The 17,500-nt window shown below is 44.0% G+C and overlaps 2 protein-coding genes across 2 annotated transcripts in view; one reads left to right on the top strand and one right to left on the bottom strand.

Annotated features, from left to right (window-relative positions):
• LOC121302114 (hemicentin-2-like) overlaps positions 1–17,500 on the top strand; it is a 250,009-nt gene that overhangs the window by 204,714 nt on the left and 27,795 nt on the right. The window lies entirely within an intron of this gene.
• pold4 (DNA polymerase delta 4, accessory subunit) lies at positions 4,009–8,772 on the bottom strand. Its single transcript, XM_041232136.1, has 3 exons — positions 8,492–8,772; positions 5,104–5,208; positions 4,009–4,136 (listed from the first exon to the last, which is right to left on the bottom strand). Exons 1-3 carry the CDS (start codon positions 8,592–8,594, stop codon positions 4,021–4,023), a joined length of 324 nt encoding a protein of 107 aa, XP_041088070.1. The 5' UTR covers positions 8,595–8,772; the 3' UTR covers positions 4,009–4,020.

Below are 17,500 nucleotides of genomic sequence, written 5' to 3'. Positions count from 1 at the left end.
CCCACCAGAGCGCGCTGCTGTTCCGTGTTAACAGCAGCGGCAGAACCGCTATAAGCTTCCACCGGTTTTAATGTATTCCGTGCCAGGTGTAGATCTTATTCATTTGAGAAATCAACCAATAAATCAGTAAAGATCTTGGTCGTTTTTACAACAATACGTCACTAGCACGCCGTCGTGCGTCAAATATATATATATATAACATAACGCACCCTTTAATTATTTCAGAGATACCCCACTAGCAGTAATTATTAGTATTATTATTATTAGTTATTTTGGTGTTTAGGGAAGGGTGATGTCCCCAGGGAGGATGGGATGGGCAGCGGACACACCTAGCAACCGTTGCCGGGTTGCCCTGTGTTAGGTTATTGCCTACACACAATTCTTTTTTTTTTTTTTTCAATTTTTTTTTTTTTAAATGAATTTAAATGAAAGCCAAGATCGTATATTTTTCTAGGGCTGGGTGAGGCGAGTGCTGTCGTAATCTGTGGGGGCAGCTGGCAGAGACACACAGACAGCTGCTAATTCATAAGGCTTGAGGCACGGAGACCGAACTGCTCCCTCCCTCACCCCCCCTAAGAGAAAGGGGTCTCCCTCCAGTCCAGGGCAGGCTTGAGGCACGGAGACCGAACTGCTCCCTCCCTCACCCCCCTAAGAGAAAGGGGTCTCCCTCCAGTCCAGGGCAGGCTTGAGGCACAGAGACCGAACTGCTCCCTCCCTCACCCCCCTAAGAGAAAGGGTGCTCCCTCCAGTCCAGGGCAGGCTTGAGGCACAGAGACTGAACTGCTCCCTCCCTCACCCCCCTAAGAGAAAGGGGGCTCCCTCCAGTCCAGGGCAGGCTTGAGGCACGGAGACTGAACTGCTCTCTCCCTCCCTCACCCCCCTAAGAGAAAGGGGGCTCCCTCCAGTCCAGGGCAGGCTTGAGGCATGGAGACTGAACTGCTGAACCCTCCCTCACCCCCTAAGAGAAAGGGTGCTCCCTCCAGTCCAGGGCAGGCTTGAGGCATGGAGACTGAACTGCTCCCTCCCTCACCCCCCCTAAGAGAAAGGGTGCTCCCTCCAGTCCAGGGCAGGCTTGAGGCACGGAGACTGAACTGCTCCCTCCCTCCCCCCCTAAGAGAAAGGGGGCTCCCTCCAGTCCAGGGCAGGCTTGAGGCACGGAGACTGAACTGCTCCCTCCCTCACCCCCCTAAGAGAAAGGGGGCTCCCTCCAGTCCAGGGCAGGCTTGAGGCACAGAGACTGAACTGCTCCCTCCCTCACCCCCCCTAAGAGAAAGGGTGCTCCCTCCAGTCCAGGGCAGGCTTGAGGCACAGAGACTGAACTGCTCCCTCCCTCACCCCCCTAAGAGAAAGGGGGCTCCCTCCAGTCCAGGGCAGGCTTGAGGCACGGAGACTGAACTGCTCCCTCCCTCACCCCCTAAGAGAAAGGGTGCTCCCTCCAGTCCAGAGCAGGCTTGAGGCACAGAGACTGAACTGCTCAGGGCCCTCCCTCCCTCACCCCCCTAAGAGAAAGGGGGCTCCCTCCAGTCCAGGGCAGGCTTGAGGCACGGAGACTGAACTGCTCCCCTCCCTCACCCCCCTAAGAGAAAGGGGGCTCCCTCCAGTCCAGGGCAGGCTTGAGGCACGGAGACTGAACTGCTCCCTCCCTCACCCCCCTAAGAGAAAGGGGTCTCCCTCCAGTCCAGGGCAGGCTTGAGGCACAGAGACGGAACTGCACCCTCCCTCACCCCCCTAAGAGAAAGGGGGCTCCCTCCAATCCAGGGCAGGCTTGAGGCACAGAGACCGAACTGCACCTTCATCCCCGAGAGAAAGGGTACGGCTCTCTCCAAAAATACAATAACGAGATACAGGCTTGGTTCAGAACGTGACAGTAGCTTTTAATCCTGTTCTGTGTCACAGAGTAACACATTATTTGTAGTATTTCACAAAGAGAATGAAAAAAAAAAATAATATTCGACATGCAAGCAATGCAAATACACACAGTCACATTCATTTTAATGGAGAGTTTTTGTAAGAATTTTGCTATTCTGTTTGAATAATTCTTTAATAAAAAACTGTTGTATTCAGGTCTGTATATATATTTCTATATATATATATATATATATTTCTTATTGCTGTGTGTCTCCTATCCACTAGGGGGCAGAGTGTTGCAGGGAGCAGGTTAATAGCGATGCAAGACGGCTGTATTCAGATCTATATATTTATTTCTTATTGCTGTGTGTCTCCTATCCACTAGGGGGCAGCGTTGCGGGGGGCAGGTTAATATCGGCTCCACTCTGGTGTAGCTGCTGTAGTTCACACAGGATTCTGAGAGCTCTGTGGAAGACACAGCGTTTGCCATTTCGAGGTTTCTAAAAAATCTGCAGGATGTGATGAGCGAATCGGAAAACGATCCAAACTTGATCGGAGGAGGGGGGGAGGAGGGGAGGGGAGAGGAGAGAGGAGGAGAGGAGGAGGAGGGGGAGGAGAGGAGAGGGAGAGGATTGCTTTAGTTTAGAAATTTCAGACTTGTATCAAGATGCATTTAAAGAATCAACGTTCTGTTTCTTTCGTTCTCTCTTTCGTTCGTTCTCTCTTTCGTTTGTTCTCTCTTTCTTTCTTTCGTTCTCTCAACTCGCAAGAGGAGAGATAAGTGTTGAATCATGCACAACTTAGTCTCGTGCCATTAGCACGGTGTTTGACGTTCTGTTTGTTTTTGTGATTATACTTCAAGTCCAGTCGTGACAATTATATATGTGAACACTCTGGTTGGTGGTGTGTGACACTCAGTGTCACACACACATGGGTGGTGGGTCTCACACCAGAGTGGCCACTCAGTTGTTGTGTTGTGTCAAGAAAGTCAGTTCTTGTTCAGGACAAAAAAAAAATCCTGGGTTTCTAACTTTTTACCCCCCCCCCCCCCCCCCCCCCCCCCCCCTGCCGGTGTCACGTCGTGTAAACAAAAAAAAAAAAGTCCTTTTAGAGCAGACCCGAAAGACACGTTTGTCTGTTTTTTTTTTTCATAAATTCTCCTGATTCTTTCTGTGCAGACCCCAAGGCTGAATGGCAGTCGTGCTTTCCTGGAGAGAAGCTGTCAAAAACAAACGCACTCAGACAGGAGCTCTGTGCAGACCTGACCTGCAGAGAACCAGCGAACTGAGAGCCATCAGAAAACCAGCCTCCCGCTGCACAGCACTGCGATCTGGTCCTGCTTTCACTGGGAGTTTAATAATCAGACTCCCGCTGCAGAGCAGTGTGATCCAGTCCTGCTTTCACTAGGAGTTTAATAATCAGACTCCCGCTGCACAGCAGTGTGATCCAGTCCTGCTTTCACTAGGAGTTTAATAATCAGACTCCCGCTGCACAGCAGTGTGATCCAGTCCTGCTTTCACTAGGAGTTTAATAATCAGACTCCCGCTGCACAGCAGTGTGATCCAGTCCTGCTTTCACTAGGAGTTTAATAATCAGACTCCCGCTGCACAGCAGTGTGATCCAGTCCTGCTTTCACTAGGAGTTTAATAATGAGACTCCCGCTGCACAGCAGTGTGATCCAGTCCTGCTTTCACTAGGAGTTTAATAATCAGACTCCCGCTGCACAGCAGTGTGATCCAGTCCTGCTTTCACTAGGAGTTTAATAATCAGACACCCGCTGCACAGCAGTGTGATCCAGTCCTGCTTTCACTAGGAGTTTAATAATCAGACTCCCGCTGCACAGCGGTGTGATCCAGTCCTGCTTTCACTAGGAGTTTAATAATCAGACTCCCGCTGCACAGCAGTGTGATCCAGTCCTGCTTTCACTAGGAGTTTAATAATCAGACTCCCGCTGCACAGCAGTGTGATCCAGTCCTGCTTTCACTAGGAGTTTAATAATAAGACACACCTGAGCTTGTTAGCTAGACACACTGGGGGCTGATCAAGCTGGTAGTAAAACCTGGAACTGGGTGGTGACCCCTGCTAGTGCAACAGCTCACTGATTCGCTGAACACGCTGCCACCAAACACACTGAGACACCCACCACACTGAGACACACACACACACCCAGGCTCACCAGTTCAGGTACTCTGAGTCTCCAGTATTGTTGATGATGACGTCCTTCAGTTCAGCAGGGGGCTTCAAGCCCAGCTTGTCAGCTCTGTGCCACCGCTGCAAACGAGTGATACCTGAGCAGCAATACAAACACACTGAAATAGCATGAACAAGCATTCACCCAGCACAGCACAGCGTGATACAGCACAGCGTGATACAGCACAGCGGGATACAGCACAGCACAGTGTGATACAGCACAGCGTGATACAGCACAGCGTGATACAGCACAGTGTGATACAGCACAGCGTGATACAGCACAGCGTGATACAGCACAGCGTGATACAGCACAGTGTGATACAGCACAGTGTGATACAGCACAGCACAGTGTGATACAGCACAGAGTTATACAGCACAGCACAGTGTGATACAGCACAGCACAGTGTGAGACAGCACAGTGTGATACAGCAATCGTCGCACTATGTCTGTGTCCACAGATACGGCACTATGTGCGTTGTCACACTATGTCCAGTCACTATGTGTGATGTCAGTCTTGTCACACTCAGCTTGTCGTGAGCACAGCACAGTGTGATACAGCACAGTGTGATACAGCACAGTGATACAGCGTAGCACAGTGTGATACAGCACACAGACTACAGCTGTCGTGTCGTGCCACACTATGTCAGTGTCGTCCATATGCGCTATCGTGTCACACTACAGTCGTGGCAGCACGTATGGCGTGTTCTAAGTCACACTAATGTCGTGTGCGTGTCACCACTATGTAGTGTCTCAAATATGTCGTGTCGTTGTCACACTATGCGCAGTCACACATGTCGTGCCGTGTCGGGTCGTAAAGTACCATGCATAAGGACTGTGGGGCTCTGTCTGTCTGTCTTTCTGTCTGTCTGCAGCTGTTCAAACTGAACAGGACTGTGAGACAGCCGGTCCTGTTTGAATGTGGTCTGAGTGACAGCGCTTCAGTGTGCAAACAGAGACTCTGGGCTGCCTGTCAATCAATCAATAAAACAATCTTTATTTTATATAGCGCCTTTCGTAGTGGACCACCATCACAAAGCGCTTTACAAGAGACAAATATTATCTCACCAGTACAGGGTCCGAACTCCCAGTTCAGATCAAACTCTCTGAGCAGCTGCATCTCGGAGTCCCTCTGTGAGAGAGGAGGAGCGGCCAGGATCTCAGCATCTCTCTCTGAGAAATCAGAACAAACACACTGCACTACAGGACTGGAAACCAGAGAGTGAGTCTGATTCCCAGCCCTGTAATGTAATTCCAGTCCAGTCTAGTGATATTAAACTGCAGTTACAATGTAATTCCTGTCCAGTCTAGTGATATTAAACTGCAGTTACAATGTAATTCCAGTCCAGTCCAGTGATATTAAACTGCAGTTACAATGTAATTCCAGCCCAGTCCAGTGATATTAAACTGCAGTTACAATGTAATTCCAGCCCAGTCTAGTGATATTAAACTGCAGTTACAATGTAATTCCAGCCCAGTCCAGTGATATTAAACTGCAGTTACAATGTAATTCCAGCCCAGTCTAGTGATATTAAACTGCAGTTACAATGTAATTCCAGCCCAGTCCAGTGATATTAAACTGCAGTTACAATGTAATTCCAGCCCAGTCCAGTGATATTAAACTGCAGTTACAATGTAATTCCAGTCCAGTCCAGTGATATTAAACTGCAGTTACAATGTAATTCCAGCCCAGTCCAGTGATATTAAACTGCAGTTACAATGTAATTCCAGTCCAGTCCAGTGATATTAAACTGCAGTTACAATGTAATTCCAGCCCAGTCCAGTGATATTAAACTGCAGTTACAATGTAATTCCAGCCCAGTCCAGTGATATTAAACTGCAGTTACAATGTAATTCCAGTCCAGTCCAGTGATATTAAACTGCAGTTACAATGTAATTCCAGCCCAGTCCAGTGATATTAAACTGCAGTTACAATGTAATTCCAGCCCAGTCCAGTGATATTAAACTGCAGTTACAATGTAATTCCAGTCCAGTCCAGTGATATTAAACTGCAGTTACAATGTAATTCCAGCCCAGTCCAGTGATATTAAACTGCAGTTACAATGTAATTCCAGTCCAGTCCAGTGATATTAAACTGCAGTTACAATGTAATTCCAGTCCAGTCTAGTGATATTAAACTGCAGTTACAATGTAATTCCAGCCCAGTCCAGTGATATTAAACTGCAGTTACAATGTAATTCCAGCCCAGTCCAGTGATATTAAACTGCAGTTACAATGTAATTCCAGCCCAGTCCAGTGATATTAAACTGCAGTTACAATGTAATTCCAGTCCAGTGATATTAAACTGCAGTTACAATGTAATTCCAGCCCAGTCCAGTGATATTAAACTGCAGTTACAATGTAATTCCAGTCCAGTCCAGTGATATTAAACTGCAGTTACAATGTAATTCCAGTCCAGTCCAGTGATATTAAACTGCAGTTACAATGTAATTCCAGTCCAGTCCAGTGATATTAAACTGCAGTTACAATGTAATTCCAGTCCAGTCCAGTGATATTAAACTGCAGTTACAATGTAATTCCAGTCCAGTCCAGTGATATTAAACTGCAGTTACAATGTAATTCCAGTCCAGTCCAGTGATATTAAACTGCAGTTACAATGTAATTCCAGTCCAGTCCAGTGATATTAAACTGCAGTTACAATGTAATTCCAGTCCAGTCCAGTGATATTAAACTGCAGTTACAATGTAATTCCAGTCCAGTCCAGTGATATTAAACTGCAGTTACAATGTAATTCCAGCCCAGTCCAGTGATATTAAACTGCAGTTACAATGTAATTCCATTCCAGTCCAGTGATATTAAACTGCAGTTACAATGTAATTCCAGTCCAGTCCAGTGATATTAAACTGCAGTTACAATGTAATTCCAGTCCAGTGATATTAAACTGCAGTTACAATGTAATTCCAGCCCAGTCCAGTGATATTAAACTGCAGTTACAATGTAATTCCAGTCCAGTCCAGTGATATTAAACTGCAGTTACAATGTAATTCCAGTCCAGTCTAGTGATATTAAACTGCAGTTACAATGTAATTCCAGTCCAGTCCAGTGATATTAAACTGCAGTTACAATGTAATTCCAGCCCAGTCCAGTGATATTAAACTGCAGTTACAATGTAATTCCAGTCCAGTCTAGTGATATTAAACTGCAGTTACAATGTAATTCCAGCCCAGTCTAGTGATATTAAACTGCAGTTACAATGTAATTCCAGCCCAGTCCAGTGATATTAAACTGCAGTTACAATGTAATTCCAGTCCAGTCCAGTGATATTAAACTGCAGTTACAATGTAATTCCAGCCCAGTCCAGTGATATTAAACTGCAGTTACAATGTAATTCCAGTCCAGTCTAGTGATATTAAACTGCAGTTACAATGTAATTCCAGTCCAGTCCAGTGATATTAAACTGCAGTTACAATGTAATTCCAGCCCAGTCCAGTGATATTAAACTGCAGTTACAATGTAATTCCAGCCCAGTCCAGTGATATTAAACTGCAGTTACAATGTAATTCCAGTCCAGTCTAGTGATATTAAACTGCAGTTACAATGTAATTCCAGCCCAGTCCAGTGATATTAAACTGCAGTTACAATGTAATTCCAGCCCAGTCCAGTGATATTAAACTGCAGTTACAATGTAATTCCAGTCCAGTCCAGTGATATTAAACTGCAGTTACAATGTAATTCCAGTCCAGTCTAGTGATATTAAACTGCAGTTACAATGTAATTCCAGCCCAGTCCTAGTGATATTAAACTGCAGTTACAATGTAATTCCAGCCCAGTCTAGTGATATTAAACTGCAGTTACAATGTAATTCCAGTCCAGTCCAGTGATATTAAACTGCAGTTACAATGTAATTCCAGCCCAGTCCAGTGATATTAAACTGCAGTTACAATGTAATTCCAGTCCAGTCCAGTGATATTAAACTGCAGTTACAATGTAATTCCAGCCCAGTCCAGTGATATTAAACTGCAGTTACAATGTAATTCCAGCCCAGTCCAGTGATATTAAACTGCAGTTACAATGTAATTCCAGTCCAGTCCAGTGATATTAAACTGCAGTTACAATGTAATTCCAGTCCAGTCCAGTGATATTAAACTGCAGTTACAATGTAATTCCAGTCCAGTCTAGTGATATTAAACTGCAGTTACAATGTAATTCCAGCCCAGTCCAGTGATATTAAACTGCAGTTACAATGTAATTCCAGTCCAGTCCAGTGATATTAAACTGCAGTTACAATGTAATTCCAGCCCAGTCCAGTGATATTAAACTGCAGTTACAATGTAATTCCAGTCCAGTCCAGTGATATTAAACTGCAGTTACAATGTAATTCCAGTCCAGTGATATTAAACTGCAGTTACAATGTAATTCCAGCTCAAACATCTAACTAATAATAATAATAATATAATAATAATAATAATAATAATATAATAATAATAATAATCACCTTGCTCTTGCACGTTGCATTTAGAGTTCTCCTTTTTTACTTTATTGACAACTTTAAAGGAATCGGTGATAAGTTTTCGTTTGGCTGGCATTTCCCTGTCCATTTAAAAACGAAAATTTGCCAGACTAAAAACTCATAGAGGAATATTTATATACAGCGGGTATTAAAATATCGAGTCGTACAGAATTGCAGTTTACAATAACGCAGGCTTATGAATCTAACGAGGTATCTTCACAACACGCAGTAAAACAAGATGCAGAGCCAGACGCGAAACACTGTGGAACGAAGAAGTGCAACGTAATCTCAAGACGAAAACTGAAATACTGTTGAAATTTCTAGCACTATTCAAAAGAACCGACCGTAAAGACAGGCCTGCGAGAGAAAATTTTATTTGTCTGCTTTTTTTTTGTTTGCGGTGTCGTAAAACTTGTAAACCAATAAACGGCGTTAATGTCACGTTGCTCAAGACTGCCCTATTTTGTAAAAAACACAGAATATTTGCCGCAATATAACATATAAAATATATTAAGAATATATATATATAAATATATATACAATATAGTATATATATATATATATATATATATATATATATATATAGAGAGAGAGAGAGAGAGAGAGAGAGAGAGAGAGAGAGAGAGATCTCTATTGCTGTCTATAGTGCTACTAGCTTTACAATTACTTAAAATCGGGCTACGTTGGTGGATCTCTATAGAAATTAAAAGTGGCTTGCGTTTAAATGTAAAATTATAATAAATCGTTGTTAATTTGCGCAGTTCTGCAGTTTGCAGTGACGTCACTCCTCTGGTCCGGTCTTTGTTTACTCCGCTTTGAAACGGGGAAGCTCCGATTACATTTAAACGGACAGCAAAACATTTTTCTTTTTTTAAAAAACCGAAACTGAACTCATTTCGCGGATATAATATAGCGCCCCCTTCCAGTCCGGCGGCTTTTTCTAACCACTGAGCTCCTCAAACCCACTGCCTTCCACACTGCAGCCCAGCGCTTTCTTTATCAAACCACTGAGCTCCTCAAACCCACTGCCTTCCACACTGCAGCCCAGTGCTTTCTTAATCTAACCACTGAGCTCCTCAAAACTGCCTTCCACACTGCAGCCCAGCGCTTTCTTTATCTAACCACTGAGCTCCTCAAACCCACTGCCTTCCACACTGCAGCCCAGCGCTTTCTTTATCTAACCACTGAGCTCCTCAAACCCCCTGCCTTCCACACTGCAGCCCAGCGCTTTCTTTATCTAACCACTGAGCTCCTCAAACCCCACTGCCTTCCACACTGCAGCCCAGCGCTTTCTTTATCTAACCACTGAGCTCCTCAAACCCACTGCCTTCCACACTGCAGCCCAGCGCTTTCTTTATCAAACCACTGAGCTCCTCAAACCCACTGCCTTCCACACTGCAGCCCAGCGCTTTCTTTATCCAACCACTGAGCTCCTCAAACCCACTGCCTTCCACACTGCAGCCCAGCGCTTTCTTTCTCAAACCACTGAGCTCCTCAAACCCCACTGCCCTCCACACTCCAGCCCAGCGCTTTCTTTATCTAACCACTGAGCTCCTCAAACCCACTGCCTTCCACACTGCAGCCCAGCGCTTTCTTTATCTAACCACTGAGCTCCTCAAACCCACTGCCTTCCACACTGCAGCCCAGCGCTTTCTTTATCTATCCACTGAGCTCCTCAAACCCACTGCCTTCCACACTGCAGCCCAGCGCTTTCTTTATCTAACCACTGAGCTCCTCAAACCCACTGCCTTCCACACTGCAGCCCAGCGCTTTAAATAGTTTCTTTATCTAAACCACTTTGAGCTCCTCACACCCACTGACCTGCGAGTCCACAAAGAACAACACGCACTGACACCCAAGTTTGGGTGACTTAAGCGCTTTTCGGGTCTTTACGAAATATAAACACTGAGGAGTCCTCCTCAAAACCCACTGCGACCTTCGGCGAAAAATACTGTGACCGAGGAGTCAGGTACGGCTTTCTTTCTCTAACCACTGAGCTCCTCAAACACACTGCCTTCCACACTGCAGCCCAGCGCTTTCTTTATCAAAACCACTGAGCTCCTCAAACCCACTGCCTTCCACACTGCAGCCCAGCGCTTTCTTTATCAAACCACTGAGCTCCTCAAACCCACTGCCTTCCACACTGCAGCCCAGCGCTTTCTTTATCTAACCACTGAGCTCCTCAAACCCACTTCCACACTGCCTTCCACACTGCAGCCCGAGCTCCTCTCAAGACACAATGCCTTCCACACTGCCCTTCCAGCACTTTGGTAGGAAGGTGTGACCCCTGAGCGCTTTTCTTTATCCAACCACACTGCGAGCGCCTCAAACCCACTGCCTTCCACACTGCAGCCCAGCGCTTTCTTTACCTAACCACTGAGCTACTCAAACCCACTGCCTTCCACACTGCAGCCCAGCACTTTATCTAACCACTGAGCTACTCAAACCCACTGCCTTCCACACTGCAGCCCAGCGCTTTCTTTATCTAACCACTGAGCTCCTCAAACCCACTGCCTTCCACACTGCAGCCCAGCGCTTTCTTTATCAAACCACTGAGCTCCTCAAACCCACTGCCTTCCACACTGCAGCCCAGCGCTTTCTTTATCTAACCACTGAGCTCCTCAAACCCACTGCCTTCCACACTGCCGCCCAGCGCTTTCTTTATCTCACCACTGAGCTCCTCAAACCCACTGCCTTCCACACTGCAGCCCAGCGCTTTCTTTATCTAACCACTGAGCTCCTCAAACCCCACTGCCTTCCACACTGCAGCCCAGCGCTTTCTTTATCTAACCACTGAGCTCCTCAAACCCCTGCCCTCCACACAGCCTGGGGCCCCGCTTTCCCTAGTCACTGAGCTTCAAACCCACTGCCCTCCACACTGCAGGCGCCAGCATTTTTGGCAAGTTAAAAAAAAAAACTCACACTAGCCCAAGCCCGCCTGCTGCTGCCTGCCAAACCCAGGCAGAGCAAGAAGCCCTGAGCGTGCACTGACACTCATGAGCCACTGAGTTGGTTCGCTTTCACACTAACAACTGCAGCCTGCCGCTTTCAAGTCCCCTGCTCAGGCTCCCATCCAATGAATCTACTCAAAGTTTATTATTAGAATATTTCATTGATCAAGGTACAGGAGTTCCTGGGTTTAGAAACTCCCACTCAACCCTGCTGCCTGCCTGCTCCTGGGGTTATATGACTCCCCCTCAATGATTCAAACACACTGCCTTCCACACTGCAGACCAGCGCTTTCTTGAAATCTACCACTGAGCTTCAGACCCATGCCTTCCTCAATGAAGTTTAGTATTATTATTATTAATATTGCATTGATCAGGAGGCAGGAGTTTGAGCAGTGTTAGAAACTCACACTAGCCCTGCTGGTGCTGATGCACCCAGTCCTGGGGTTCAGAGCTCCCCTCAATGAAGTAGTGTTATTATTATTAATATTGCAATGATCAGGAGCCAGGAGTTTTAGCAGGGTTAGAAACTCACACTAGCCCTTTGCTGCTGCTGCTGCACCCAGTCCTTGGGGTTCAGAGCTCCCCTCAATGAAGACTAGTATTATTATTATTAATATTGCAATGATCTGGTGGCAGGAGTTCCACAGCAGGCTCCTGTCACCTCAACAAACAACGCCGAACTGTAATCCCTTGTTTTGATTAATTGAGACTCGTGGATGAATCCGTGGTCAAAAATTTAAAGCGAGGCTAAGTTCACTTCCAGTTAATATTGCAATGATCAGGAGGAAGGAGTTTGAGCAGGGTTAGAAACTCACACTAGCCCTGCTGCTGCTGCACCCAGTCCTTGGGGTTCAGAGCTCCCCTCAATGAAATCTAGTATTATTATTATTAATATTGCAATGATCAGGAGCCGGGAGTTTGAGCAGGGTTAGAAACTCACACTAGCCCTGCTGCTGCTGCACCCAGTCCTGGGGTTCAGAGCTCCCCTCAATGAAGTCTAGTATTATTAATATTAATATTGTAAAGCCATACCACCTTTCATCTGGTAACCCCTGTCATCCCTGATCTCTTGGGGTTTTTGTTTTTTTTAATCTCCATTTTCTTCTATAGATGAAATCCCAGCTCAGCCCGTCAGTACGGGACAGCTTCACAAAGCCAGACCGGGCAGGATTACGTCAGGCCCGTCCCTAATGCATAGGAATTCGGAAAGCGTTAGAAAGTTCTTTCGGCAAGAAAACCGTGACTAATTTTAATTTTTAATCACAGCATTATAGCTTTAATGTAAATAATAATAATAATAATAATAATAATAATAATAATAATAAAATTAAGCATTGTAAAGCACAGAGAGGTCTGGTAAAGCACAGGGAAGCATTGTAAAGCACAGAGAGGGTCTGGTAAAGCACAGGGAAGCATTGTAAAGCACAGAGAGGTCTGGTAAAGCACAGGGAAGCATTGTAAAGCACAGAGAGGTCTGGTAAAGCATAGGGAAGCATTGTAAAGCACAGAGAGGTCTGGTAAAGCATAGGGAAGCATTGTAAAGCACAGAGAGGTCTGGTAAAGCACAGGGAAGCATTGTAAAGCACAGAGAGGTCTGGTAAAGCATAGGGAAGCATTGTAAAGCACAGAGAGGTCTGGTAAAGCACAGGGAAGCATTGTAAAGCACAGAGAGGTCTGGTAAAGCACAGGGAAGCATTGTAAAGCACAGAGAGGTCTGGTAAAGCACAGGGAAGCATTGTAAAGCACAGAGAGGTCTGGTAAAGCACAGGGAAGCATTGTAAAGCACAGAGAGGTCTGGTAAAGCACAGGGAAGCATTGTAAAGCACAGAGAGGTCTGGTAAAGCATAGGGAAGCATTGTAAAGCACAGAGAGGTCTGGTAAAGCATAGGGAAGCATTGTAAAGCACAGAGAGGTCTGGTAAAGCATAGGGAAGCATTGTAAAGCACAGAGAGGTCTGGTAAAGCATAGGGAAGCATTGTAAAACACAGAGAGGTCTGGTAAAGCATAGGGAAGCATTGTAAAGCACAGAGAGGTCTTCTTTCAAATCTGCTAACATGTTTGGACGGGTTATATGCTGTATCTAAAATTCCAGGACTTACCTTTTCTACTTCTTTCACAATAAAGAAAGCAAATGAAAATCCTCCCAAGAATTATTTTATGTCAAAAAATAATAAATTAACCATCCTACCCCTTTTATTAAAGGGTTTATGGTAGCTTCCAAACGACAGCCTGCAGCTATTGAATGCACGGAGCGTTCCATTGTCAGAGGCAGAGAGGGGGTGGCGGGTGGGGGAGAAGAATGAGGTGTAAGAGCTATAATGTCATTTCTGCCTGGGGGGGGTGTCTGATAAATGAGTCCGAGGTGTGAAAAATATTTGTGTGAAATGTTACAGCGGGGAGAAAGGGAGCTGTCAAACGATGACAAGATAAATAATAGATCTCTCAAAGCAGGCTTTCTCAAAGCCAGACACACCCCCCTTGCACTAAGCTGTTTATTTCAAATGAGCGAGTCAAAAACGATGATAAGATAAATAATAGACTTCTCGCGTCAAAGCAGAGCTTTTCTTAAATCAGTTTTTGTTTTATTCAATCACCCCTGTTTTCACCCTAGTGGGTTTATTTAAATTTTATATAATTATGGACTAATATAAAAGTATAGATATATATATGTATATAATATATAAAATATATATTGTGTGTGTCTGTCGACAGTTTTTATTTGTCATTGTTTGTCGTCAGAAGTAATTTCACTGACGGCTCTTCACAATTTGAGGTTGAAAATTATATATTCTATATAGAGGGGGTGCAATTCAATATGTTAACAAGGGAACATTATTCAGCAGCTTTCACTGGACTCTATGAAGCTGAGGGAGTTCATTCTATATAGAGGGGGTGCAATTCAATATGATAACAAGGGAACATTATTCAGCAGCTTTCACTGGACTCTATGAAGCTGAGGGAGTTCATTCTATATAGAGGGGGTGCAATTCAATATGTTAACAAGGGAACATTATTCAGCAGCTTTCACTGGACTCTATGAAGCTGAGGGAGTTCATTCTATATAGAGGGGGTGCAATTCAATATGTTAACAAGGTAACATTATTCAGCAGCTTTCACTGGACTCTATGAAGCTGAGGGAGTTCATTCTATATAGAGGGGGTGCAATTCAATATGTTAACAAGGGAACATTATTCAGCAGCTTTCACTGGACTCTATGAAGCTGAGGGAGTTCATTCTATATAGAGGGGGTGCAATTCAATATGTTAACAAGGGAACAGGGGGGGTGGGGGGGTGCCTCTGGGGGGGCGTCTGCTGTTTCCAACAACAACAGCTTTCACTGGACTCTATGAAGCTGAGGGAGTTCATTCTATATAGAGGGGGTGCAATTCAATATGTTAACAAGGGAACATTATTCAGCAGCTTTCACTGGACTCTATGAAGCTGAGGGAGTTCATTCTATATAGAGGGGGGTGCAATTCAATATGTTAACAAGGGAACATTATTCAGCAGCTTTCACTGGACTCTATGAAGCTGAGGGAGTTCATTCTATATAGAGGGGGTGCAATTCAATATGTTAACAAGGGAACATTATTCAGCAGCTTTCACTGGACTCTATGAAGCTGAGGGAGTTCATTCTATATAGAGGGGGTGCAATTCAATATGTTAACAAGGGAACATTATTCAGCAGCTTTCACTGGACTCTATGAAGCTGAGGGAGTTCATTCTATATAGAGGGGGTGCAATTCAATATGTTAACAAGGGAACATTATTCAGCAGCTTTCACTGGACTCTATGAAGCTGAGGGAGTTCATTCTATATAGAGGGGGTGCAATTCAATATGTTAACAAGGGAACATTATTCAGCAGCTTTCACTGGACTCTATGAAGCTGAGGGAGTTCATTCTATATAGAGGGGGTGCAATTCAATATGTTAACAAGGGAACATTATTCAGCAGCTTTCACTGGACTCTATGAAGCTGAGTGAGTTCATTCTATATAGAGGGGGTGCAATTCAATATGTTAACAAGGGAACATTATTCAGCAGCTTTCACTGGACTCTATGAAGCTGAGGGAGTTCATTCTATATAGAGGGGGTGCAATTCAATATATTAACAAGGGAACATTATTCAGCAGCTTTCACTGGACTCTATGAAGCTGAGGGAGTTCATTCTATATAGAGGGGGTGCAATTCAATATGATAACAAGGGAACATTATTCAGCAGCTTTCACTGGACTCTATGAATCTGAGGGAGTTCATTCTATATAGAGGGGGTGCCACTCAATATGTTAACAAGGGAACATTATACAGCAGCTTTAGTTCGAGGGGGTGGATCCACGGGTAACCCATTACGTATTTGTTATTAATAGCTTTAATAAATAATAATAATAAAAATAAATATAATAATTATTCATACTTTAAGTTTTAATTATACAATTGATAAGGTATTATGTTTGTAAATATAATCAAAACCATAATAATAATAAACATTCACGCTATATTACAGGTATAGCTATATAAAATAAATGGATAACATTGTTTTCAAAACCTGCTCAAAACGTTTTCATGTGCAAACATTTATTAAGAAAAGAGAGACGCGGGAGCATTTTAAAAGGTGCAATGCAGTTTGATTTTCAGGGTTTAAATAACGACACGCCGGGTAAGGTGATGCAGGATTTGTTTGTTTGTTTGTTTGTTTATTTTCCCTCTTTGGTTCAGATTGAAACTACGGTTTAACGAACAGACTTCGCAGACAAGCAAACAGCTTTTAGATTGAATTATTACGAGGAAAAACCCCAAACAAGCAGGCGTGACGCGCGGAGACAGACGGGGATTGCTGTGCGCAGAAAATAGAAAAAGCACGAAAAAGAAAGAAAGAAAGAAAGAAAAAAAAAAAAAAAAAAAAAAAAAAAAAAAAAAAAAAAAAGGAAAAGAAAGAAAATCTTTTCTTTCTTCTGAAATGTCGGGAGACTTGGCTAATATACAGCGCTAGACCCTGATATTGATGATATCCAGCCCTCTGAAATGTCTTTATAATATACAGCACTAGACCCTGATATTGATGAGATCCAGCCCTCTGAAATGTCTTTATAATATACAGCACTAGACCCTGATATTGATGAGACCCAGCCCTCTGAAATGTCTTTATAATACACAGCACTAGACCCTGATATTGATGAGACACAGCCCTCTGAAATGTCTTTATAATATACAGCACTAGACCCTGATACTGATGAGATCCAGCCCTCTGAAATGTCTTTATAATACACAGCACTAGACCCTGATATTGATGAGACACAGCCCTCTGAAATGTCTTTATAATATACAGCACTAGACCCTGATATTGATGAGATCCAGCCCTCTGAAATGTCTTTATAATACACAGCGCTAGACCCTGATATTGATGAGATCCAGCCCTCTGAAATGTCTTTATAATATACAGCACTAGACCCTGATATTGATGAGATCCAGCCCTCTGAAATGTCTTTATAATATACAGCACTAGACCCTGATATTGATGAGATCCAGCCCTCTGAAATGTCTTTATAATATACAGCACTAGACCCTGATATTGATGAGATCCAGCCCTCTGAAATGTCTTTATAATATACAGCACTAGACCCTGATATTGATGAGATCCAGCCCTCTGAAATGTCTTTATAATATACAGCACTAGACCCTGATATTGATGAGATCCAGCCCTCTGAAATGTCTTTATAATATACAGCACTAGACCCTGATATTGATGAGATCCAGCCCTCTGAAATGTCTTTATAATATACAGCACTAGACCCTGATATTGATGAGATCCAGCCCTCTGAAATGTCTTTATAATATACAGCACTAGACCCTGATATTGATGAGATACAGCCCTCTGAAATGTCTTTATAATATACAGCGCTAGACCCTGATATTGATGAGACACAGCCCTCTGAAATGTCTTTATAATATACAGCACTAGACCCTGATATTGATGAGATCCAGCCCTCTGAAATGTCTTTATAATATACAGCACTAGACCCTGATATTGATGAGATCCAGCCCT

The sequence above is a fragment of the Polyodon spathula genome, chromosome 29 (genome assembly GCF_017654505.1).
Source record: "Polyodon spathula isolate WHYD16114869_AA chromosome 29, ASM1765450v1, whole genome shotgun sequence".
In the NCBI taxonomy this organism is placed as follows: domain Eukaryota; kingdom Metazoa; phylum Chordata; class Actinopteri; order Acipenseriformes; family Polyodontidae; genus Polyodon; species Polyodon spathula.
This window is presented reverse-complemented; position numbering and strand designations above follow the sequence as displayed.

Coding starts and splice junctions, on each gene's coding strand:
- pold4 (XM_041232136.1), bottom strand. CDS start 8,594: ATGGACAGGGAAATGCCAGCCAAACGAAAACTTATCACCGATTCCTTT. Junction 5,209..8,491: donor ATGCAACGTGCAAGAGCAAG/GTGATTATTATT, acceptor CTGATTTCTCAG/AGAGAGATGCTGAGATCCTG. Junction 4,137..5,103: donor GGAGTTCGGACCCTGTACTG/GTGAGATAATAT, acceptor ATTGCTGCTCAG/GTATCACTCGTTTGCAGCGG.